This window comes from Aedes albopictus, chromosome 3, assembly GCF_035046485.1.
Source record: "Aedes albopictus strain Foshan chromosome 3, AalbF5, whole genome shotgun sequence".
Taxonomy (NCBI): Eukaryota; Metazoa; Arthropoda; class Insecta; order Diptera; family Culicidae; genus Aedes; species Aedes albopictus.
In genome coordinates this window covers 248,609,836-248,637,390 of record NC_085138.1, presented here as the reverse complement: position 1 = coordinate 248,637,390, position 27,555 = coordinate 248,609,836, and the positions used below count along the sequence as shown (strand labels likewise).

The window sequence follows — 27,555 nt, the reverse complement described above, 5'->3', positions numbered from 1 at the left end:
CGTCATGAATTTCTGCTTCCAAAGAAGGCGTCGTTATTTCCGAAAATGTGGGACGGGAGAGTAAAATTTGTTGGCACTCTCGCGTAGGTGCTGCAATCGGTTGGTCCTTTCGCTGGTCAGGAATCGTCCGTATGATAGCAAGTCAGCTGCCGCTTCAGTTGCATCCACTCCATACTCTTGATGAACTTCGACGAAGATGCGATTTAGATGCTCTGGAACCGTAGGCAAGCCTTCCGATGCCAGCAGCATTCTAATGCTTGTAGATGTCATGCCCTCTACACAGACCGTTGTAGGCTGGTCTTTCATGTAGGCAAGATATAAGCGGACAATTTTCATAATTTTTGGGTCACGCAGTCTGGCCTTTAACAAGCGCCCATCACCTTGCACAGATTGCTGCGTCAGGCGTACAATGGGTGGACGCATTGGATCAAATTCGAATTGACCGTCTGTGCTTTCAGTTGAAGGTGCTGAGTGGAAGTCATTTTGATTGCCAGTCGTTTGTTGTGGCATGTGCGGGCTTGGATGCTGCTGGATATTGTTTTTGCGTAGTGGTTGTAGTTGTTGCTTCTGGTTGCTAGTAGACTGTTGATGACTGTTGGATGATGATGGCTTCTGATTAATTGTTTCACCTTTTTCGAAAGTGATAAAAGATTTTGCAGCAGATATAGAAAGCGCTGCAATTGGGTGGTCTGTGGATTCTGGAGGGCTGGAGAATTGACTTTTGGCCATATTTAATAACTGCTTGTCTGTTTTTTTTGTTGATTGTGGTGTTGTGGTTGCTATTGTTGTTGTTGTTGTTGTTGTTGTTGTTGTTGTTGTTGTTGTTGTTGTTGTTGTTGTTGTTGTTGTTGTTGTTGTTGTTGTTGTTGTTGTTGTTGTTGTTGTTGTTGTTGTTGTTGTTGTTGTTGTTGTTGTTGTTGTTGTTGTTGTTGTTGTTGTTGTTGTTGCTGTTGTTTTTGTTGTTGTTGTTATTGTTGCTGTTGATGATGTTGTTGTTGCTATTGTTGCTAGTATGCTGCTTACGACGTCTCTTATTGCGAGGCATCTTTTCAGCAATTTTGGCATCAAGCTTAGACCAGTCTCTGCGCCAAAGCAGTTTTCTGCCGCTGTCTATAAACCGCCAACCACTGTCTGGTGGCTGTGAAACACGCATTTTCGCTCGACGTTCAGCAAAGAGCTCAGCAATAGCATCGCGCTTTGGTGTTGCAGGAGGTGATTGACGAGTGTTGCTTGAAGAATTAGTTAGTGGTACTTCTGCTAACTCTTCCGCCAATGTTTGATTAGCCTGCGGTGAGCGATTTTCTGAGCTGCTCTCAAGAGCTTCGACAACAGCGGATACAGATTTAACCTCATCTAAAATTTCCTTGGATAGAGAAAGTAGATGAGGTAGTTCCAAAATTTCATGTGGGCTTCTTTCCGCCTGTATAATTTCTGTTACTGCTGCGGTTGCAGCTGATTTGGCTAAAGATACTAAGTCATTCCTGACCGAGTCAATTATTTGCGGAAGTGGGTCAATTGGATGCCCCGGTGAGTTCGTTGCGTTAATTGTTTTTACGGCTGCTTCTTCAGCTGCTGACTGTGCAGCCTTCTGAATAGCCCTGGTGAGCGCTGAAGGTGTGTCGCAGAGTGCTGATATTTGATTCTTTATTTCTGTAGCGCTGTTTTTGCTGCTACTAGTAAGTACAGATATATTCTGTTTGATAACATCAAACAGTTTTTCCACGCGCTCAAGCGTTTCGTCATGGATAGCGCTAAGTGTTTCGAAGTTTGATTGCAGCTTGTGGTTTGCTGCCAGACTGGATTCAATGCTGTCCTTTATGTTGGCGAAAGACGTTGCCAATTGTTTCAGGTTCAGCTCGGGGGTGAAGTTTTCTTGACAATCCTGGCAAAGAGCCAGCATAAAGGTCCGCAGAACTTCTTCGTGATGTCGTTGTGCTCCTACACAAGCTGCGTGGAATTGCCGGTTACAGTTTCCGCGACAACGCCATAGGAAGCGGTTGTCAGTCAGCATGCAATTAATTATACCACACTTCATTGCACTCGCGGTGGGTAAAAAAAAATAAAGTCACACACGGCGGCGGCGATTCGCGTGAGGCGAAAAGTAGAGAAAAAAAAATACTAACGCAGGTTCGCGTACGGACGGACCCGGGGTCAAAATAAATAATAAGTTAAGTTTTAAAAATATTTACAAGCGCGCTGTTACGCACGTCCGAACTCAAAGGTGGTTCGACTAAGACTCGTGGTTCGACTAGGTCTACGGGCATGTTGGAAATCATCCCCAAAGTGAAGTTGTTTGCTGCCAGCTCAGCAACATAAACCGAACAAGGTTCCGGAAGTTTGCGGAAGGCGGTGAAATTTTCATTGAAGACACCAAAATCAGTGGATCCATTTATGCGAGACCCATCAGAGAAGAATCTCTTACAGGAATTGACATTTTGGTACTTTTCGTTAAAAATACGAGGAATAGATATACATCGAAGTTGATCTGGTATTCCATGAATAGCTTGTTTCATGGACAGATCGTATTTAACAGAGGTACTGTCATTAGTGAAGTGTACACGGGGAGGATTATAACTTGGTAGGCTTATGTCAGATGACATGTAGAACAGATAGATTCTCATGAATTTTGATTGAGTGTTCAGACTGAGCATTTCTTCGAAGTTTTCAATAACAAGTGCGTTGCTCACTCCACACTTGATAAGTAACCTTAGCGAGAGCTCCCAGAAGCGGTTCTGGAGAGGTTTCACCCCTGTCAGGACCTCTAGGCTCGTATTATGTGTTACATACAGCCGAGAGCAATACGCAAACAACGGTATTGAATTCGTTCCAGCTTTATTAGGTGGCAGTTTGCTGCTGAGAGGAAACAGAAAGAGCCATACTCGAGAACAGAGAGAATAGCCGTTTTGTAAAGTTTAATGAGGTCTTCCGGGTGAGCACCCCACCGTGTTCCGGTAATTGTGCGTAGAAAATTGATCCTTTGTTGACATTTTTGCACCAAATACTTGATTTGGGTACCCCAAGTGCCTTTGGAATCAAACCAGACCCCAAGGTATTTCGAAGTTAAAGACTGGTCGATTTCTGTTCCCAAAAGCTTAAGTTTCAATTGGGCTGGATTCCGCTTTCTAGAAAAAAACAAACAATTGAGTTTTTTTGCGGAGCAAACTCTATCCCCAAACCTATTGAACAACCGCACAGATTATTTAGGGAATTTTGCAATTGTCTTTGCAACATTTCTGCATGTGGGCCTTCAAGCGAAACCACAGCATCATCTGCAAGTTGTGTCAGCGTGCATTGGCCTTCCAAACAACTGTCAATGCAATGTCTATCACATAGAAAATATAAAGCAAGGGACTTAAACATGAGCCTTGGGGTAGGCCCATGTAGCTAATTCTGGAAGTTGTTAGTTGTTCGAGATTGAAGCTCATATGTTTTTCTGACAACAAATTATACAAGAAATTATTTAAAATTCCTGGAAGTCCACTATTGTGCAGTTTTTCTGACAATATGCCTATGGAAACTGAATCAAAGGCGCCCTTAATGTCCAAGAAAACTGAAGCCAGTTGCTCCTTTGCCGCAAAGGCCAGTTGAATATCTGTTGAAAGCAACGCTAAGCAATCGTTTGTTCCTTTGCCCGTGCGAAAACCGAACTGTGTATTTGAAAGCAAGTTATTCGATTCAACCCAATGGTCGAGTCGCGATAGGATAATTTTTTCTAACAATTTCCTTAAACATGATAACATTGCTGGGGATTTTTTTTATTATCGAACACTTTGGGCCGAAGGGTCTCCGATTTCAATGAAAATTTCACCAGAGCTAGAGGTCGTGGATATATGACCATATATGGAATTCAAAAAAATCATAGTCGACTATTTTTCCGGGAATCACTAGATGAAATTTCACGATTTTTCAAAATTTTGTAAAACATCCCAAACTTCAAAAAATCGTATCTCAAAAACTATGCATTGTAGAACAAACTTTTTTTTAGTAAAATCGACGCCAAATTACCTCAGCAATCCGATAAAAATACACTGAGAAAAAAGTTTCTCAGAAATTTTTTCACCATTGAGAAAAAACGTCTAAAAATGCTGATAAAAGTACCGTCTGTATCATAGATTATTTTGAACAAAATTTTTCCTAGCGCAAAAATTATTGTTCTTCATTTCGTTCTTTGACGCCAAAATGGAATCTCTTACCGTTTTAGAGATATAGCCAAAAAACCACCGGCCAGTCGCTATATTTTCATAGGAAGCCATCTACAACAGCGGCCGTTCACCTGTTGCAACATGTTTGCTTTGCAACGAGCAAATGACATACGCTAATTGTAACGTAACTTTGACACTAACGTGCATCGGAGTGCACTGATAGCACATATATAGCACTTGAGTGCCTTTTGAATGCATTAAATAGTCATGTTTTGCAATGACCGGGTTTCTAACTAAAATGTGTTTCAAATAACAAGTTAACAACGAGCCAATGCCACCGGTGAGCGTAAAATTACTTATAGCACTCATGCCCTATATGTTTTCCATTTCAATCTATATAGGTGACTCCCGGACTGACAATGTACCTTACCCTACTAACAAAAAAATCCTTCCTGAGACAAACGTGGAGATGCAGCGATTCGCGGTCTTTACGTTTGTTTTACTAACATTCCCTCCCTTCCTCGATGACCGTAAGGACGTGGCCAGCGCCGTTATTGACCTTAATAAAGTTGAGAGCTCTCGAACTGTGTACATTGAGAATAGTAAGCTAGTCCCAAGCCCTATTCATTGGTTCCTTGTGCAATTTCGATTGCTCTGGTCAATCACGGAGTAGCAACTACGAATTGTGCGGTCATCTATACTCATGTTCATGCTCATGTATTTACGAGATTTTTAGCCATAGGCTAGTTCATCTCGGGACCCACACTTTACTTCCCTTCGTATGTCGGGAGTGGGATTCGATCCCAGGTCCTCGGCGTGACAGTCACGAGCTGTAACCATCACACCAGATCCGCTCCAGAGAGTACATGTTTGTTCCTCTCATCCATGGTATATATCTTTTAAAGTTCCGTTAAGTTTTAAATTAGTGTTTTTTCTAAAGCACATTATACAAACACATTGTGCACAGACCATGCTATTTATTAAATATTGAGTGGAAATGTCTCTTTATGGTGTATAGAAGAATCCACATACCAATGATCATTTAAGCAACAAAAACTCTATAAAAACAAAACAAAGCTTTACATGTGTAAAGAGACGTTATAGTTACCTGATATCCACTCATCTCTAACGGCATATGATTGCTTTGATTAAAAAAAAAAACGTTGAAATATGCGTTTGCTCGTTGTAAACTTGTTATTTGCAACGCTTTCTAGTTACAAATCCATTAATTTCAAATTTTGATAAGTTGTTGCATTTAAAAGGCACTAAAGTGCCATATATGTGCTGTCAGTGCACTCCGATTCACGCTAGTGTCAAAATTACGTTGCAATTAGCGTATGTCATTTGCTCGCCGCAAAGCAAATATGTTGCAACAAGTGAACTGCGGGGATGAACCAGCCTCGGGCTGAAAATCCCCATAATAAAGAGCCAATAATAATAATAACAAGTGAACGGCCGCTTTTGTTGATGGCTTCCTATGAAAATATAGCGACTGGCCGTTGGTTTTTTGGCTATATCTCTAAAACGGTAAGAGATTCCATTTTGGCGTCAAAGAACGAAATGAAGAACAATAATTTTTGCGCTAGGAAAAATTTTGTTCAAAATAATCTATGATACAGACGTTACTTTTATCAGCATTTTTAGACGGTGAAAATGGTGAAATGGTGAAAAAATTTCTGAGAAACTTTTTTCTCAGTGTATTTTTATCGGATTGCTGAGGTAATTTGGCGTCGATTTCACTAAAAAAAGTTTGTTCTACGATGCTTTGTTTTGGAGATATGATTTTTTGAAGTTTGGGGTATTTTGAAAAATTTGGGAAAATTGTGAAATTTCATCTAGCGTTTTTCGGGAAAATAGTCAACTATGATTTTTTTGAATTCCAAATTTGATCATATATCCACGAACTCTAGCTCTGGTGAAATTTTCATTGAAATCGGAGACCCTTCGGCCCAAACCTGTTCGGTAATAAAAAAAAATCCCCTGCTGTCACGCACGGGGCCCGAAGAACACCGGGCCTAGCCTATCCTAGAGAACACTACGTAACCCGGTGTTACGCCGCGAAGGAAGCTCTTCGGTGTGACACGCCCTTGATGTTAGTGGTCAGTGAGATTCCGATTTCCAACAACAGACTTGGCTGGTTGTTGTGAATCTAGCTCTAAGTCGAATTAGCCTTGGGAAGGGCCTAGTACCGCGTTAGTTTAGGGGGGCGGCCTATGTTCCGTCTTCAGAAGGGTAATTCGTCCAAAGGGCTTGTATCGTCTAAGTCAAGGTTTTGCCTTTGGAATAGAGAAATCTCTCGGTTCACCCAAGAGAAGTACAGGGGATAGACAAAATGATCGGGACAGGCAAAATTTTCACTTTCCAAAAAATGTTCAAATAGCTGTAACTTTTCGAAAAGTGCATCAAATATTCTCAAATTTTTACTGTAAGTTCTATAACTAGTTGTGTATCAGTGGACAAAATTTGGAAAAGATCGGACAATTCTTCACGAAGTTATAAAGATTTTTGAAAAAGATAAAATTATCCGATAGCCAACTTTGAGCTGTTATACCTCCGGATTCAATGAACCGATTGCAATGAAATTTTGACCATTCATGACTTATATAATGAACTCTGGAAAACATTTGACTTAACTTGAAATTTTTAACAAGCGAAAAAGTTATAGCGATTTTATTTTTTTCACGATTTTTGAGTAAATTGGTCTATTTTTAATATGCATCCCATTACTTTTTCAATTTATTGGCAGCTATGTTGTTACTTTCTTTCAAAACGCATTTACATATAAGTCAATTAGAGGGACACTAAATGAACTATAATTTGTATCTTGAATTTTGAAACGATGTTGATGTTTTGAATAATTTGGTATTTTATTAGAAAAATAATCTAATCGTTATAATTTTCTTCCGTGTTAAGAATATTAAGTTAAGTCAATGGTTTTTCATAGCTCATTATATAAGTCATTAATGGTCAAAATTTCATCACATTCGGTTATTTGAATCCGGAGATATAACAGCTCAAAGTTGGCTATAGGATAATTTTACCATTTTCAAAAATCTTTATAACTTCGTGAAGAATTGTCCGATCTTTTCCAAATTTTGTCCACTGATACACAACTAGTTGAAGAACTTACAGTAAAAATTTAAGAATATTTGATGCACTTTTCGAAAAGTTACAGCAAATTGAACATTTTTTGAAAAGTGAAAATTTTGCCTGTCCCGATCATTTTGTCTATCCCCTGTATCTAGACCTTGAGCGCTAGACTTTTTCCTTCAAATAAGGTTGGGAAGGGCCTAGTACCGCGTAGTTTAGGGGGGCGGTCTATGTTCCGTCTTCAGAACCTTATAGAATCAAAAGTCGTTGCGAGGTTTTCGTGAATTTCGGATTGAGGGACAACTTCACCCGAGCGTTTCCAACTCGAAACTTCTGTATTTTCAGCGGCGCAGGCCGCTTTTATAGGGCATGTGGGTCTGGCTACCCACACTTACTTCTAAAGACAAAAAGAGAAGCCAGAATTCTTATTATCTAACTTAAAAATAATATTTTCCCTCCCGCACTATCTGACTTCCATAAGTACGGTCGCCTTTTTATGACTTTCCACACCCAGAGCCTGATCGAGTCATACCCGATAGATGTACGCCGGTTCTACATAATCAACCTACGGTGCATCGATCCTAGCGCTATCAGACCCCCTCATCGCAAGACGGTTGCGCATTCTGTTCCCAAGCTTTTTTGGGAATTTTATTACCTTGCCGGCGGTCGTCCCTTTGGCCCTTTTCTGATTATCGCTGCCGGTTCCGTGGAACCTAAGCAAGACGAGGCTGGTGGATTGTTTCAATATTGATCAGCTACCTACTGGTAAGCTGACTTGCCACCTAAAGGGGACGCATCTCCGCCTACTGACAAAGGGTAATTATCGCCGCAATTTACGACCTTTCTATTTATTTCCCTTGCGCTTAGCCGCCGGGTGCTTCTATTCTATCTCTTGCGCATTGATCGATGCAGCCGTGCAGGCCGTGTAAGTGCATCAGGATTTCTGACACACCATCCGATAGGCAACCAGCGTTCATCTATTTTTGTTCTATTCTTTCTTCCTACCGCGCGCGGGTGTCGCTCTGTCGAGGGTGGCGTACATACAGTGTCAAATAGCAAGCTCGGGAAATGCTTGAGATGGGACCCTTTTTCTGCCTTCTTTGCTTCCACAGATTCGGGTTGATGTCAATGCACTTGCTACCGTTGCCCATATATTGGGTCGGGTTTGTTTGTTTTTTCTCCTTTTCCCTTTTCGGGCGTGTCGACCTAGGTTACTGACCGACGGAAGGTTGATCAGTATTTATTGCTAATTTTGATTGCGAATTATGAAATTACCGCGTCCGCGACAATTGCAATTGGTATGAATTATGATCAGACGCTGGTTTACCAGGCTTTTGAATAGCTATTACTATGACCTGTCTCCATTCATGCGGAATGATGTTGTTCTCCATTAATGAGTTGAACAGGTCCAGTAATCGTCTTTTTGCGATATCTGGGAGATTCTTCAGAAGATTGAACTTTATCATATTGCGTCCCGGAGCTGAATTGTTTGATGAAAGAAGAGCCATAGAGAACTCCAGCATGGAGAATGGTCTGTCCAGAGAGCCGTCTCCGGAGGAAGTTTCCCAAGAGAGCGGTTCAGCTGGGACCGAGTCTGGGCAGACCTTTTTTGCGAAGTTGAATATCCAGCGATTGGAGTATTCGTCACTCTCATTAGAGGATGAGTGGTTTCGCATGTTGCAAGCCACTCTCCAAAGCGTTGTCATCGAAGTTTCTCTTGAGAGACCCTCAATGAAATGTCGCCAATAACTACGCTTTTTTTGCTTTCAGTTGGTTTTTCAGCTGTCTTTCAAGCTTAGCGTACTCTTGATAAAGATCTGAAGTACCATGCTTACGAAAAGCTTTGAAAGCATCAGATTTTTTATGATATAACTGGGTACAATCATCATCCCAGCCTAGTGTGGCTGGTCTTCTTTTGGAGGTTGCACTTGGAACACGCCTTTTTTGTGATTCTAATGCTCTCGTAAAAATCAGTTCAGACAGGAATTGATACTCATCCAAAGGTGGGAGCGGATGGAATGATTCAACTCCAAAAGATACCGCTTCTGCATACTTTTGCCAATCGATATTCCTGGTTATAATGGGTAGGTAAGTGAGTGATACCATGGGGATCTTCGATTATTACCTTCCACAAGCAATCGACTCATAGTGAACTTCCCAAAGAAAGGTGAAGACGACTTACTTTACCGTCGGATGCAATACGTGTCACTTCACCTGTATTCAAAACGTTCAAAGTGAAATCGTCGCACAAATCACAGAAAATAGCCGCTCTGTGATCGTCATATGGTTCGCCCTACCCAGTACCATGTGAGTTCATATCACCCAGAACTAAAACTGGTAGGGTATCGACGTACGCCACTACAAATCATTTATAATTATTTCTTCGAAAACATTTAAATACACAAATATTAAAACCACTGCGCAGGACTATTGATGAACTGGAAATAATATTGCGTATCACGACTATGCGGGCAACTGCTTACCCGTTATTTTCCAAGAAGCAATCTTGCATCACGAATGTTAGTTTTATGCTTATCACAATCAACGCTGCGAGCGCAAAAATATACGGTTTCTTGTCTATTTTCCCGCAACTAGCTCGGAAAACACCTAACCGACTGAACAAAGGTGTCTGTATGTAGATGGAAAAGCAACTCCAGTGTTCTACTCCAAACATTCGAGTTGCTGTATATGTGCACATCTGCACGTGACCGCACTACAGAAAAGATGCTCTCGTACTCACCGAACCCAAGGCCAACAAACGTGTGGGTCCACATTCAGCTGCCGTAGTACTGCTGCAAAAGCACACACATCACAAATATTATCCATGGTTTAATATTTGCTCTTTCCCTCTTTCATTCTTTTTCTCATTAAACACAGGATCTGCCGACGCCATTCTGCAAGGAGGCACGTCTAACCTACGTGCACATGCACGAGAAAGTTCCTCGTACGTTCTATTTCATCGTATCATCGCCAGGTGGCGTTGCGGAAGCGATCTTCAACGTGAACTTTACGCTCAAGCACAAAGCCGGTGGTGGGTCGCTGCAGTCCACGTACTCGTCCTCGTCCTCATCCTCGTCGTCCTCCTCGGGGCCGTTTGGGTCGTCATCGCTCTCGTCAGCGTCGGCGTCCGGTTCCGGTGGTGGCGGCGGCAACGGTGGCCTCAGCAGCGGTGGCTCCGGCTACAAAATCAACACCAACACTATCAACAATCTGCCCGGCAACAGTCTCGACGAGGACGAGGAGCTGATGGAACCGGAAGAGATTCATTTTCCCATCTTTGGCAACGGGGCAAACTGCCCGCTGTCCCTCAGTAAGCATCACTCTACTCTTTATCGTTGTTACTACTCCGTACTCCTACTAGCGTTGTTGACGTGTTTTAGATATGTTTTATTAAAGTATTAATGAAAGCGTAATTACACGAAATTGGGCCGGGGTCGGATAAACACGGTCGCCATGTCGCGACTGCGGTGACGTGCGAAATTGTTCCCCGGTGTGAAATGTGTGAACTCGAGTCAAGTGTGTACGAGATGGAAGATGCGCGCGTGTGTGTGGGAGTTAGGGTGTTCCTCAGCCAACACGTTTTGTCTTATAAATGATATTACATCGTGTGAATTGGAACACCCTAACCGAGAAGTGCCACGGTATGAACGAAGTCGAGACTGTAATCGTGGGTGAAACCCCACTCATCGTCCTAAACTTATCCTCTCTCTATCGTACCCTGTCCTGCCCTGCCGGGTGGGGGTGTTCGGTTTTAACACGTCGCTAACTAAGCCATTAAATTTCACATTCATAAGCTCGGCGGAAAAGCTTTTTGACAGGTGGATTAGCATGTATTCACTTCCCGCAGGCCAACAACCGCACGAAGCAGTACCGAACCTGTGTAAACAAAGCCCGAACACCCCGAACCATGCCTATACTCGTTCCTCTAAATGCTAAATACTCGCTCAGAAACCACACTTCCAGACCCAACAACCAAGTAGTGTAACCTAACCACAGCCTTTGCGCACGCTGTAACTTGAATCCCGCCAAATGAAGAATTAATATCTGCGCGAAGCAGCAAACCGTGAAAGCGTAATTACAACACCACACAATAAATTTCGCCGCTTGCCACCCCTGTGGAAAGACTTACTCCCACCACCCCACCTTTTCCGCTTCTCAGTCAAACCACGACAAGACATTCCGTTTGCTCCTATCCCCACGCCTTCCATTTCACCATCTCATCTAACTGCATGTGGTAAATCTTATTTTAATTAGTCGTCAGTCAGTCGGCGTGAATTCAAAAGCTCCTTTAGCGTCGGCAGCAGGTTTTTGCGACAGTTTTGGAACTAGTTTTACCGTAACCTGTTTGGAAAATGATGTTTATAAACTTCCTTGAAGATATTCCGTGTGTTCAGTACAACGTCCAACGTCTTTATGTTGATAAGACTGAATAAAGCATTCTGTGTAACACATTTTAATTCTTTGTTGTTTCCTGGAGGGTGTCCTGTACTCGTAAAGTCACACTCATCTGGACAGTCGACCTTGTCCGCTGTATTACACGTCGATTTCCTTTCTCTTGGCGTAACTTTCCAACTGGGACTGATTCTGCCACTCAGCTTAGGCTTCTATGAGGAATTTTAAAGTTATTAACTGAGAGCTTCCTCTGCCAATAACTATTTTGCATGTGTATATCGTATTCTATTACCAAGAAGTCAAGCAAATTACCATTACGAGAAGTGCCTGGACCGATCAGGATTCGAACCCGTCATTCTCAGCATAATCACCATACTGCAACGGCTATGGGCCCTCTCCACATCATCTCGTAGCATCCGAATTTCTTGCCACCCAATCTCTGCAGTGTTGCTTTTCGGAAATTATACAACATGCATTTCTTTTGGAGCTAATAAGATATGACTTCCACTGCTCTTACGTTTCAGTTGTTGTAAGCATTTGAGGTAGGTAGAGGAACTCCTCCACCACTTCGAAGATAATCTCGCGAAAACCATTTGACCTTGACCATTCTTGCTTGGTCCCAGACGAGGTCTGACCTAAGCACCAAGCAGCTGGTCTTCAGCCAACGGCTGCCTATGGAGTGGGCACTCAAGGCCGTCTTATGTCTCACGAGTCTTAGGACGTAGATAGAAGTTCTACAGCAGAAATTCTACTTACTGTGAATTTTTCGGTATTGGGCGGAGAACAACCCATATTGGCAATCGAGGACGGCGTGGAGGCGGAGTGGGCGACATGACTGATCAATGACTAGTCAGGATCCTCAGCCGTAACGGATGGTTAACCGCCTGGGATCCGTTACTCGCCGGTTGGCCTGGGGTAGTCGACGAGCGTTGGTAGGAGCCATCCAGCAAACGGGTTTATCAACCGACGGCGTCGTTGCGGCGGGTTGGTGTAGTTGGAGAGGGTAACCAGGCTGGTCAATGGCCGGTAGGGATTCTCATTGGTTCACCGTCAGGGATCCGAAACTCACCGGGTGCCCTTGCTGTATTAGACAAACCTTGAAAGGACTTGATCCCGCCAAGGTTTTCTTAAGACGGTGACACTGGATGGGTAGGGCGCCGTCAGCATTATTGAAACGAGGTTGGCTTTCGTGGTGGAATGTTCCCGAGTGTACTGCGTTTGGTGGACACTACTGACGGTAGCCCGAAGGAAGCCAGAATATCGGGCCACTTAACTGCAGTGACTGCAGTGACAATTTCCTCTGTAATTGCCAGAGTGGAAGAACCTCCGAGACATTCTTTTTCGGGACTACGGCCGGGTTGTTGTCTTCCGTTTCGTAAAAGTACCAAGGACATGTCAAACCCACATGTGAAGTGACGTAATAATCGGTTTTGCTCTAAAGCCTGTATCCGCAATAATCGGGACACAGAAGCACGTCAGTAGCTCTGTAATGAATCGATAAAATTGGCCAAATAATTGACTGAGAACTCTTTGATGTATGGTTATTATTTGTGCCAAATTTCATAAAAATCGATGCTATACTTTTAACTGTGGATGAAAAACAAACAGACGTGGTTTTAAGCATTTTGAACAATGAGTGTAGAATTAGCGACTAGTTAAAATACACATAAATAAAAACAAAAAAAAACATTTTGTACAATCATTGTTGGCACAGCTCCGTACCACTTTGCGACGGCGCAACCAGGGCGCAGCATGCGGTCCACACAGGACAAGACAACACCCGTGGATGGATGAACAGTGCGCTTAGCATAGATGTCAGCAGGTATGTTGGGAGAGTGAGAGGAAAGTAGAAGTAAATAAAAACATTAAAAAGATAAGTGGATGGACAAAATGGTTTGATAGCAAACAGAAACGGTATAGTTCAAGCTAGGAAAGTTAAAGTACGTTTCAATTTGAGAATCAGTTCGTTATTTTACAAAAGAATCTAATCGGGTAGCTAATAGCACTGAGAAGGATAAATCGTGGTAGTTTTGTGATTCTGATTAGTGAAGGTGAGCAGTATATAACAAATTTTGTGTATTTATTATTTGCAATTGTTCGCTATTCGTCTGTAGGATCCTAGTGAGCCGAACCCGCGACAGAAACCCGCCGTTCAGGTCCAGAGAAATAAGAAAGACCATTAAATGTAAGTAGTCATAATTACTGATGTGAAACGGCAAAAGAAATGATAATGGTAAGTGTTTGTATATTTTGTTATCGTTTATAATAAACAGTTTCAAGCTGCCATAACTAAAGTGCTGCTGTGGAAATTTGGTTTCAATTAGGGTGGTCCGATTTCGAACAATCATGATCAATTTTTATTCGTATACAAGATGGTTCTTTAACGCTACAGCTCAAAGTTCTGTGATGATTATTATGAAATTTTGTTAGCAGTTATGAAACTTATAGAGACACTTTCTTGCAAAATTTCATCAACTTTGATCAATTGGTTTGAAAGCTATTGGTGTTGATAGGGATGAGTGGTAGCGAAAATTTTTCGTGTTTTCATGTGCGATTTTTGCCTATTCATAACTTTTGAATTTCTCTGCCAATTTTCATGAAATTTCCACAGAAGCTTGTTGGTATAGTACTTTCAATAGTACAATCGAAACAATTAAGGGTGCTGACTAATTGCTGTCTGAGGGGCTAAAGTCACGTTCAGTCCCAATAGGGCTTTGGACCATTTGGGCAGGAGCACCTATTTTGGGCACTTGCTGATATAACTCAGTCGATTTTGAACCGATTGACCTGATTTTTGAAACATGATCAGATATGCACAGTATCTAGCCATGTGCAAAAATTCAAGTCAATCGGTTTGAAATTGACTGAGGTATAGCACCAAGTGCCCAAAATAGGTGCTCCTGCCCAAATGGTCCCAGACCCTACATGTTTCGACTATAAAATTGTTAATAGTGCATCGATTTTTTTTGAAATTTTGCCTATGCAATTAATGTAGATTGAGAGGTTTGTGTTCAAAATTTCAGCCATTTCCTTTACCAAATTCAAAAGTTACAGCGTTGACAAGCAAAACTAGGGGCTGTTTGTACCGATGACTCGGTACAAAATTCAAAGGCGAACATTTTACTCTTTCGTTGCTACAACAAAAAGTACTGCACCGATTCACATGAAATTTTGTAGGTGAAATGAACACATCTTAAGATGTTATTAGACAAGATTTGAGCAATTTTAATGTATCTATTGCAGAGTTACAGCTGTATTTCTGTGTCCCGATTATTGCGGATACAGGCTTTAGAAAGTGCGATCCAAGGAACTTCTCTTTTTGAGTGATCTTCGCTGTTTGAAGCACAATGCACACTAACTGCCCCGGTTAACTCATGACTGACGCCAACGATCCCCCGGTGTCACTCTTTCTGATCTTCCCGAGTACTGCGTTTTGGTGCATCCGCCGTATAATCTACGGTATCTTCATTTTGCCGCCCACTCACTTGAGTGTGTTATATACGATTTTTCGTCATTCATCCGCACCTTTTGAATCGATCGTTGCAGGATGCGTTAAGCTTCTGGTAGAACTTCCGTGATTCTTGAGAACTTCAGAGCAATTCCATTTCCTCGCATTACGATTCATCCAGGGGATGTTTCTAGTCCCGAAAGAGTCGGGCATGCTGCTTTCGGTTTTGTCTGTAACGTTCCACGTACTGTCGGGTATCATGGTGCAGCATGACCGCTAGCGCTGCGTTCTTCTTCTTCTTCTCTAAAATCTCTATGCACTCCTCGTTAAATCAAGCGTTCCTACCCGACGATGACTCGGTTGCGTTGTTGATGGCTGCTTTACTCCAGCGGTCCTCATGAGGGGCCTCATGATCTCGCTCTCGTCCGGCGCAACGCTGCATCGAAATTCTGCGAAATTCCGTTTGTGTCAGTTGCCGTGAGTTGTAACAAGGCGGTCGCCGATACAACACACTGTTTATTACGGAAAATTTTTAAGCGCAGTTTGACCATCATCAAGTAGTGGTCAGGGTTTATATTGTCACGATAGGTCCTGACGCCGATAATGTCGGGGAAGTACCGTCTATCAATCAGAACGTGGTCGATTTGCGATTGCATCTGCTGGGAAGATCCCCAGAGAAGCTGTGTTGGAAAAAGATTCTACGAGTTGCAATTTTCTTGAAGGCCAAAAAACCAATGAGTTGATGTTTTGGTTAGTCATCTGGTGGACACTAAACTTATCAATCGTTGTTCATTACTCATCCTAGTCTACCTGAGCGTTCAGGTCTATCAAGATGATCTTGACATCGTGACATAAGCAACGGTCATTCTCGGAATCAAACAACGTCTTTGTCATTATCAGTGCTGCCAGAGTGTGGACTGTGCTCGTAGATGATGCCCTTTGATCTCTACCTGCACATTCTTTCGTCGATCGGCCACCAATCGATGAAAGGTGCCACCCATCACGATGAAATCTGTTCCCAATTTACGTGTGTTACCGCTGTTCTGGTCTCCTAACTTCATACCATGAATCCTGCTCAACGGACCTTCCGTAGCGCTACGATTCCGGCCCACGGTCCTTCAGTAGATCGGCAAGTATTCAGGGGCTCCCAATGAAGTTAAGAATGCGTCAGTTCCATGTACTGAGTTTCCTATTGCAAGTCCTTTTGTTCGTTGGGGATGATTCCGTTGGTCTCGGTTCGTATTATTCGTTTATTGATTTTACGTTACAGGTCTTTTAACAGCTGGCTCTCCATGACACTCTCTTAAAAAATTAGGAATTTACACATGACGTAAAACATCAACGTACGTAAACATTTCTTGACTGGATGGCAAATTTGACTCAATTTTACATCCATCATGTAAGTTCGAGTTGATTGCGCAAGATGTCAACAAACCTATCTGACCAGATAGGTAGAAACAGTTTTACATTTATCGTTTATATCACAACTCGGTGATACAGCCGAGAGGTATAATACGTGCCTCTTAATCAGCGGACCAGAGTTCGAATCCAGTTCATTATTTTACTTACATATGTTTTTTCTCTCGCTACGGCTGTAGCGATTGCTAGCTCGACTTTATTTGTGATAGAAGACGTAAATTTGTGTCAAACGGGCCGCTCCTTTTATGTGCATGTGAACTTAAATTTACATGTTTTTTCCTAAGAGTGCATCCACTCAGAATTCCCCCCAAGACCCCTACTGTGAAACCTCCTAGAAGTCCTTCCGAAATTTTACAGAGAATTCACATTCTCTCCGGAACTCTTTCTGATTTTCTAGAGATTTTTTCCAGAGTTTCTCCCGGCATTGCTACATGAATGCCTCCTGAAGTTCATACAAGGATTCTTCCCGGAATGCATGCAGATATTCTTCTGGAACTTCTTAACAGAGATTTTTAAAATATTCCTTCCGGGATATCTCTGGGAATTGCTAGCTCTTGGGATTCTATCCCGAACCTTTCCTGTGTTTCCTCTTGGATATCTCCTGCTATTTCCTCGAGCATCTCCTATAGGGATTTTATTCGGGATACAAGAATTTTTCTTGAAATTCCAACAGTACGGAGTTTCCTACTGAAACTGCAAAAAATATTGCTTTAGGGATTCCTACAGCGAATCCTATGTAGATTCCTTACGGAATTCCTTCAGGGATTTCTCCAGGGGCTTCCCCAGGGATTCTTCCACGGATTCCTCCTGAGATTCCCATAAGTATTCAAAATTGCTCCGTAGATTCTATCCGGAATCACTATAGGGGCTGTTCATAAACCACGTAGACCAAAATTTGGCCATCTCAGACCCCCTCCCCCCTCGAAGACTTTTGTCCATACAAAAAAAATGAAATTTGTATGAAGCGTAGACTTTGACCATACCCCCCCTCCCCCCAAAAAGTCTACGTGGTTTATGAACAGCCCCATATGGATTCTGATAGAAATTTCTCGAGGGATTCCTTCATGGATCCTTGCAGAGATTTTCACAATTTATGAAGGACTTTTACAAAAAAAATATAATAGGGGGTTCATTCGATGTTCTTTTAGGTTTTCTTCTGGAATTGCATTTAAGATAAACTCAAGTATTTTTGCCATGATTTTTTTTCGGGAATTCTTTCTTAAATTACTCCAGAAGTCCAGTGTATACTCTTGGTATTCGTGTAGGGATTTATCCTGATATAATTCCAGGGATTCATACAGGCAATACTTAACGGATTCTTCTTAGAATTACTTCTGGGATTATCCCGGGTATTTCTTATTTCTTGTCTGTATTAACGAGATTTTAAGCCCTAGGCTAGTTCATCTCGGGACTCACGCTTTACTTCCCTTCCGAAGGAAGAACTCACATTTTTGTGAGTTTGTCGGGAGTGTGGTTCGATCCCAGGTCCTCGGCGTGACAGTCACGTGCTTTAACCATCACTCCAGGTCCAGAAACTTTTCATGACCTTCCATGCAGCCTTCCTCTCGAGAATTCCTCTTGAATGCTTTCATAGTTTATTTTTTTTTTAAATAAATTCAAGGATTCTCCCGGAATTTATTCCAGTTCTTCATCTACAATATCTCCAAGGTTTTCTCTGTTTAGTTGTTGTAAGATGTATGAAGAGGATGACATAAAGCTAATTGAGTGATAGAGAGTAGAGAGTAAATAATAAAACAAGGATATGAATTCTCACATTTGCCAAGTACTACCATTAATTCATTTAGATATTTTTTCAAGAATTTAGGCAACTATTGTAAATATTTATTCGAAATTTCTTCCCGAGGATTTTGTTGTTAAAATATACTTTGCTTCACTGTTCTGTTGCATGACGGGAAGCACTGCCGCACAAAATCATACAAATCTGTAGCATAAACTAGTAAAATTCCTTGGCAATTGATCAGAAAGTACAGTGATTGATATTCTATTAGCCGAGGCCAAAAATTTTTCAAAAAAGTGTCAGGAAACTAATACAAAAGATTTTATGATAAAACTTTTTTATCATAGTGATAGCATATCTAGTACTGTTTTATAAAAATGTGAGACATCACACTTACATATACACTGAAACAAAAACGAGGGTAAAAAACCCCTCAAATGTCATTTTTTGCCTAGACATTCATTTAGCCGAATTGTACAATTGTTGGAATTCCATAATAAAAAACTAACAAATTTCGAAAAATATGAAACAAAATAATTTTGTATAGTGACCTGCATTATAGATCGACTAGTAAATCATGAATTGGATCGTTTTTGGAAGTGTTGCCATATTAGTTTTGCATGCATCTCATATAAATATGTAATAATATTGTAAATGTTTTCACATTGAGATTTGAGGTAGTTATTTTTATCGGAAGTATTTTAAAAGAACCTAATGAAAGTTTCATGACGAGTGCAGGTTGAAAATTTACGAAAAACAATGTTTTAACAGAAAAAAAATAACGCAAACCATCAAAAAATCACGTATTTAGGTATTGCTTTGATGAAATATGATTGTTTCACTTGCATAAATCACAGCGTTTACTACTATTACGTCTCCTAATAGCTCCCAATATCTTCTAGACTGTATTCTGGCTGAAATAACAAACATTGGACGGCTCACATGTCGAGAAATGGCACCGAAAGTATTCAAATTTCTAGCATGAACTACTTGTTTTATAATTTAGACGTTCTTTTCGAATAAATTATGTTAAAAATGAATGTGGTTCAAAACTAAGACTTATTTATAATACATTTCTTCAGATTGAATGAAATAAGCCAATTGGTTGACCATATCTTGCATGTTTGTATAAACATCTGCTTTAAAAAAAAACAGGGTTTAAAAATTCTGACACTTCTTGCAGTTCTTTCACTTAGCAGTCTTCTAACTCATTTAGTAATGCAAGTATCAAACAGGTATACTCCACAGGCATTAGGGCACGTCTTTATTTCAACGCAGAACTATTTATTTTAGCTTTTATCAATCCCATTTTAAGGTTTAACGAACCAAAAACCAATATACTGAATTTTTTCATGACATTTTATGCAATAATTTGAACATTTCTAACAATAATGCTGTGCCATATTTTCAAAACTGCTAATCTAGCTTACGTTTGAGTGTTTACAGAAATCATTTTTCTTAAATAAATTGGTTTATTATTGCTTCTCCTTATCGGGACATTTCTTTATAATATTTCTCTGAATTTCACAAATAAATAAATTTTTAAGGTCAATTATCTTGCTAACACGTCATAAACTAAATGCCTTGGGGACTATCCTCGAAATATACTCACAAAATTGCAAAAAAATCTATTGAAAACCAATTTTTCATTTACCTCGGCTAAACGAATGTCTAGGAAAAAAAATGACATTTGAAGGGTTTTTACCCTCGTTTTTGTTTTAGTGTGTATGTGATGTATCACATTTTTATAAAACAGTACTAGATATACTATCACTACGATAAAACAGTTTTATCATAAAATCTTTTGTATGAGTTTCCTGACACTTTTTTGAATTTTTTTTGGTCTCGGCTAAACGAATGTCTATCACTGTATTTGGTATGATTTTAGCAGAAAATTGGAAATTTCAGTGAATTTTTTTATTGTGTTAACTCTTTTGTGGCCGGCAGTCATTTATAAAGCACGGTGTAGAAAAAAAAACAAAAAAAATATCGGACACATAACGGTTAATGATTTTCTGTAACATTGTTATGTATAAATGCGCACAGTTCCTGGATAAATTTGAGTAAAGTATTTAGACAAAGTTTCAAGATTTGTCAAAGGACTCTTTCCAGAGCTGTAGAATATGTTTAAACATTTTTTTTTCATTTACAGCTACTTAGAGCAAAACTGGGTGCAATGACCAATGGAAACTGGACTTGTCAGAACATCTTCATTCATAAATATAACCTTGAAACGACCATCAGAAATTTCTTCGAAATTGTTGTTGTCATACAAACATCATTTAATTTTATCAGATTTTCAGAAAATCTCTCAAAGAGTTCTACTAAGTTCCTTTCTTGAATTATGTCAAAAACTCCACTGTAGAGTTGTACCGAACACGCTAAGGGAGCTACAAAACAATTGCATTTGCAGATTGTTTTCTATAGAAGTCCATGGAGATATTCTAAATCAAAAACTTGGATATATTCTTGGAGGAATCATTGAATGCATATTTGAATAAGTCCCTATATGAATTCCAGAAAAAAGGATATAATGAAATATCTCTTCAAAAATTCATGCAAGAAGTCTTTGTATCTTTCCTTGATGCAGTCCCTGGAAATACTTCCGAAAGAATTCCTGAAAATATATCTGACAAAATCCTTAGAAGCTTTCCTGAAGAAGTCTCTGCCTGATCAGATCTCTTGTCGAATTAAAAAAAAAAACTTTAGAAATCTTTTCGGTGAATTACATCTGGTATTCCCAAATTCTCGACTGGTATTCACTATTGGTGTTCTAGAAAAAATTCTGATGAAATCTTTGAGTGCTTCCTGGAATATATCCCTGTAAAAATTGTGGAAATAAACTGCTTCAAGTATTTCTTTAGAAATTTATGCAGAAATCTCAGCCGCAGATGTATCTGAACCAGCTTGTGCAGCCATTCGAGAGAAAACAATGGAAGTTTTCGTGAATAAATTTGAGATGATACGCCCAGTTTTCCTGGAGAAGTCCTAGAAAGCATTCCTAAGGAATTTAACTCGGATTTTCGTGAAACCTTATTTTTTTTTTTTGGCATGAACGAAAATGTTTGAACGAAAATGATGCTAGGTCCTCATAACTCTTCACAAACTCATAAAGAATTTTTTTCCTGAATAAATTACTAGAAATACTCATGGAGAAATTTCTAAAAATATTTCTGACAAAATCTCTGGAAGTTTATTCCGAAAAAATCTCTGAAAATATACCTTATTTATAAGGTCTCTTGACGAATTAAAAAAAAGCTTGAATGTTCTTTCTGGGAAAATCACTGCTGGTATTCTCGAATCAATATATGGGAGAATCCCTGATGAAAACATTGAGCTTATCTTGAAAGATATTTCTGAAAAAAAAATGCTGAAATAAATCCCTTTAAGCATTTTGGAGAAATCCCTGAAGAAGTCAGACCCAAGATCTGAGGTGTATCTTAACCAATTTATGCAGCCATTCAAGAGAAATCTGTTGAGGTTTACCTTAATAAATTTGAAAAGATACGGCCGGTTTTCCTAGAGAAATCCTAGAGAGTATTCCTAGGCAGGCCCGTGCACAGAAGTGGCGCCAAGGGAGGGTTTTTTTTCCAAATTTCAGCAAAAGGCGGAGGGGCGCCTAGTGTATGAAGCGTCGATAATGGGGGAGGGTTTAACCCTCAAAACCCCCCCCTTGTGCACGGGCTTGTTCTTAGGGAATTTCATTAGGATTTTTTTATTTCCTCTTTTTTTGACACAAATGAAAGTGTCGACGAAAGCTAAATCCTTAAGCCTCTTCAAATTCATGAAGAAATCTTTATATCTTTCCTCGAAGTAATTCCTAGAAATACTCCTGGACAAATCCTGAAGCTTTGACAAAATCTTTGAAAGATTTCCTGAAAAAATCTCTTAAAGTATGCCTGCTAAGGTCTCTTGACGGATTTAAAAACATGAAATCTTTGTGCAGGCATTCGAGAGAAAATAGAATCCTAGAAACCCTGGGAAGTATTCCTAGGAAATTTCACTACGTTTGTATTGTTTTTGACACAATCGAAGACGTCTGCAGAAATGATGCAATTTTTTTTATTATTTTTCGAGATTTTCTACGGGTGCGCCTAACGGGATGCCTCCTAGTTATCAACCGGGAATTCCGTGCATTTGCTGTTGCAGTTCCTATTGCCAGCGTGTGTCGCAGCTCCAACCTACTTGGGTGCAATTTGTTCGTTTGCTAATCACATTTCCTTGCGAGCGCGTGGATTGTTGGTTTGCTGGTTGGCTGATGCTCTGGTTAGATGGTATTCCCAGGAAGACTAACGGCTGCAATCAAGTCGCTAGTACCTAGTAGTAACGCTCCAACCTCGTTGCTCGCCCTCCCCTGCGCTGTTAAAGCACTAGCGAGCGGGAGAGTGGTAATTGTTGGCAATTTTGAATCAAATCCAATCATGTCTGTATAGTGCCGTGTAGTTATACAACGAACATCCCCGCAATTATCGGCAATGACAGAGCGATGGGGAATTGCTTGATTAGGTACTAAGGCAAGTGTTGAGTGCGGCGAAGCTGGGTTGCTTTAGTTTGTTCTAGATTTGGTGAGGACTAATTAGCTGTTTCTGAGCAAAACCACTCGTAATAATAGTACAACACTATATTTTGTTATTCTGAACCGCAATACACATTTTACATGGATACCTGAAAGATTACAGTTTGACTTCGGACCAGAAATGGGCGAAGTATCATAAAGCTTCATCTTCAGTAAACTTGAAGATGTTCCGTCAGGTGTACTGTACATTCAGACTTGTAAGGTCCTTCTAAGGTTTGCGCAGCCAGCAGAAAGCTGTTCTCATCTGATTTTCCTCTAATTCGTTTTGCTTGGCTGACACCAGCGTAGACTTGTACTGCGTACCATTATCCCGCGTATAAAAACATTGCATATCATTCTGTTCCACGATGTTTTCTTTGTGTTATGACTGTTTGATCACATGTAAAACAATGATCAAAACTGCTATTTACCACATGCTGCATCGAATCATACCTACCTAAACTCCTGAAATCCTTCCAGCATCCATATCCGTTTTGTCTTGCAACATTAGTGAAACAAAAACATCAAAACAAACCAACGGACGAATGTAGTTATCGATAAAAAATACGCAAGCTGAATACAGGAATGGAAACAAAAGCTAACCAATAACATCAGACAGAATTACATATTGCAATTCGAGTATTTTAGGGAACGAAGAGTTGCGGCAGCAACGCAAAAAAAAAACAAACTCACACATACACACAAAGTTGAACGGAACACAAAACCAAGCAAGGTAAGCTAACAATTATAAGAATGTGTAAATTATATACAAAATTTATTGATTAACAAAATCTGGAAAAGCGTAATGTGCTTGTTATATGAAACAAACGGTAAGATCACAGACCGGAGAACAGAAACCAAAACTATTTAGTATTTAGCTTTTAAGCGATAACTGAAACAACTTACATACAATGGCAAAGAAAAGAAAAAAAAAAAACTGTGAATACTAATTGTTGATAGTTTATTTTTCTCCTGTGTTACCTAGTTAAGATCGAATTGATAAGAAATTATAACAGAGTAATGCGTCACGGAAATGTGGCCGGATCATTTTTAAATTGTTGTATAGCTAAGCGGAACAGAAGATATTAAGCGAAAGAAACAAAAAACAGAACTGCGAGCACCGCCAGCTGGAAATATTAGGGAATTAGGTCAAAGTGTAAGTAATTGGACGTTCTTTCTGACTTTCCCTCCCTGACTTCTCACCCTAAATGAACAAACTCCTGCGATCCGATTGAGTTCTACTCTCATACCCCCTCCGTTTCCCACATCCCTCGCGGTAGATGGGTTCCACAACCCCACTAAACTCTTTCGTACGCAAAGAACATCAACTTGTATCTTGTGCCAAATTTCTCCGAGAAAGATGAAAATGAACGAATCTACTACGACTCTACTACTGTACCGCTGGCTGGCTGCTGCACTGACTGTGTACCACCACCTCCCTTTTTCATACTCTCACTGACTGTGCATAACAAAGAAAACGGACTCGGTAGTTGCTCGCTTCGTTATAGTAAGAAAATTATTTTGCATAATCTTCGCATTCAGCTCCATCCACCAGCCTCCTCCGGCCCCTCATCAAAGGGATTTCACAAAACCATAGTTAGGGGGGGGGGGGGGGTGGGGGTGGTGAACTTTCGGTTCCCAATTCCAAGTGGCACCTCTGGTATACAATCACATTGAGGGCAAAGACACACACCCGTCCGTGGTTCTTACTCCCAAGTCTCGGCATCCAATTTCAGTTATGATAAATTATTTCACTGCTTCTTTGGCTTAGCACAGGCAAGATACGTCGTCGGTGACGAAGGGCGTCGACAAAATGCTCGACGGATGTTCTGCCCAGGAAGCTTTCCGATCGATGATAACGATGATGATTATATGCGACCGTTTGGTTTGGTTGGTTCTGTTCTAGGTTTCTACATGCGTAATGCTGCTGAGAAATTCCATCACATATTCACCAGTCACGCTCGATGGCTAGGGATCTGATGGAGAATAATATGGTATCGTATGCAAATTTTTATCAAGCAACCTCAAGGCTGATGTGGGGCTCAACAGCAAATCGCAGGATTAGTCACAGAATTTGTTTTGAGGTCAATACTCAATCTTGTTCATGATTAGTGGGGATTGCATGTGTAAAATGAGATAAGATTACTTAGATCCTTGTATATAGATCCAAATAGACCTTCCCCTTCTAATCAGGGACTATGCCTTCTTTCAAAATTTGAGCTGATTTGGTTGAAAATTGAGACGGCACAAGCCTTTCAAAGTTTGTATGCGAATTACTTGAGCTTGAGCTTGATTGACCGCCCGTGGATGCTACTCCAGTATTGCCAGACCAGCTACATTCACACAAGGAATCAATGAGATATCTGCCGGGGATTAGCAGGCATCTTCAGTGTGTGAGCGTTGATGATATTCTATTTTAGGCGACAATGGCGTCTGCCACGTCAGGATGCCGGTCAATGCGGGGAAGGGGAAGGAAGTGATGATTGCAATCATTTGTATACACATCTGACCGATTTTTTTTTCCTTCAGGACTACTCTCTCCTCGACCCACTAAAACACATTCCTATGGTCGCCAAACCCTACGTCTCTCCTGAACCACCAAGAAGGTATTGCTTCAGAGAGGGGATAGTGCACATTGCAACCTCAAGGTTAGATGCGTAGCCTAGCAGCAACGAACATCGATGACTCGCTCTGGAGAGTCCATCACGGTAACATGCTGGTGCTTAGCCAGTTTCCCGAGTGGTCCTCGGAAGGCGGGCAGGATCAACCCCGACCGCGCCCAACTGCTTGGCAGACATCAAGAACTGATGCCCACGTGCAACCCGATCTGACCTGCCCGCAAAGGAAGGGTATCACTGCCCTTCAGGCCCTATCAGATGCACCCGTAGGTTGCAGACAGCAGGATCTCACCTACCCCGACCCTTGCCGGGGACCCCTTTCCAACCGCGGGCTCGGATTCAACCCAGTAGACTGAAGCCACGACAGCACCGCTACCTGGACTTCCTCTCCGCGACCACTTAATCGCTGTAAGGGTCGATCTCGACCGCAGGGCACCGGTATGACCTACGAAGCTGACTCCGAACCCCTGGACCACCTCTTGTACTGCATCTGGACTAGCCATTCTCCGAGTCCACGCGCCACCTCCTCTGTACCTCCCAGACGATATGAGTAATAGCCGTTGAAACGGCGTTCCAGCCAAACTCATCCCTACACATCCTCTGGACCAAGTTGTCCGGAGTTGTGTCCTCCCCGCATGTGGCAAGCATGCGGTCACGCATTGTGCGGAAACGCGGGCACACGAACAAAACGTGTTCCGCCGTTTCCTCTAAACCATTGCACACTGGGCATTCGGGAGAATCCGCATGCCCGAAACAGTATAGATACTGTCGGAAGCAACAATGACCTGTAAAGACCTGTGTCAGGTGGAATGTAACTTCCCCATGGCGCCTATTAATCCAACTATCTACCCTCGGTTTCAAGCTATGAATCCACCTTCCTTTGGCGGAACTGTCCCACGTGCGCTGTCATTTGACCATATAGGCCATCCTGGCAGTCCTGCGTATGCCTCTTGTGCCGCGCATTTCAAAGCACTCCATGTCCTCACTGATAAGAGTGCTGATAGGCACCATACCAGTAATGACGCAGAGAGCGTCGTGTGACACGGTACGGTACGTGCTCGCAACCCTCAGGCACATTAGCCTGTAAGTACTTTCCAGCTTCCGTCAGTAGCATTCAGTACTTAGCGCGGTGCCCCACGCCGGGCCGCCATACCTAAGTATGGACGTAGCAACACTAGCCAGAAGCTTGCGCTTACTGGCGTACACTGCATAGCTATTTGATATCATCCGGGACAGTGCCGCAATAGCTGTAAAGGCTCTTTAACAGGCATAATCGACGTGGCTACCGAAGGTAAGCTTATCGTCGATCATCACGCCCAAGTGTTTGACGGAGCGCTTTGACAGGATAGTGCACTCTCCTACACTGATCTCCGTCTGCTGCTCCGACTTCCGGTTGTTAATAACCATCACCTCTGTCTTGCGGTGAGCTAGCTCCAGTTTCCTGGACCGCATCCACGCCTCCACAACCTTGATCGAGTGGTCGGTAGTCAACTTTACCTCCTCGATCGTTAACCGTCGACTTCGAGCGTAATGTCGTCGGCAAATCCAACAATCTCCACTCCCACTGCACAATGGTCCGAATCCACGTTTTAGCAGGAAAAAAATCCGTATCTCTGTTTTCGTTAATTTTAGGCGTTTGATGTCTTCAGAGAAGTTGTTTGTATTTGTTTGCTGCATCTTTTCCAAAAAAATTTGATTAGGGTGGTCCTCGCCCTAACTCAAATCTGGAAAAGAATTTTTTAATTTTAAGTCATACGCGATCGAGTTCTTCGGCAAAGTTGTAGGCAATGCTATTTCGAGCAACTTTGCTGAATACGCCGTTTGTCTAGCTCTTAATTTGAACATAGTAGGTCAATTTTAAGTTTTGACTTAGGGTGAGCCCCCCAAAAACGGTTTTTTCGCAAAACTTTTTTATTTGATTTTTTTCGAAGATGTGAGCTTCGGAGCATTTGAAGAGCAAGTAATGACGCATATTTGTTCTGAACATTGCATGTTGCTAGATCTTGTCATTCAAATGTTATGGGCAATTTTGACTTAAAAACAACGATGTCTTCAAATGCTTATATCTCATGGAGCTGGTAAAATAAAAAAAAAATCTTTAAGCGGCATTTGGAAGGTCACATATGAAGCCAAATGTGGAGCAAATATTACAA

The 27,555-nt window shown here is 41.3% G+C and overlaps 1 protein-coding gene across 1 annotated transcript in view; it reads left to right on the top strand.

The window, feature by feature from the left end:
* Positions 1-14,338, top strand: part of LOC109422198 (uncharacterized) — a 501,985-nt gene extending 487,647 nt beyond the window's left edge. The window contains exon 10 of the mRNA XM_062860074.1: positions 10,110-14,338. Coding sequence (XP_062716058.1) covers positions 10,110-10,634 — 525 coding nt within the window. The 3' untranslated portion in view covers positions 10,635-14,338. The remainder of the gene's footprint in view (positions 1-10,109) is intronic.
* The last annotated feature ends 13,217 nt before the right edge of the window (positions 14,339-27,555 follow it).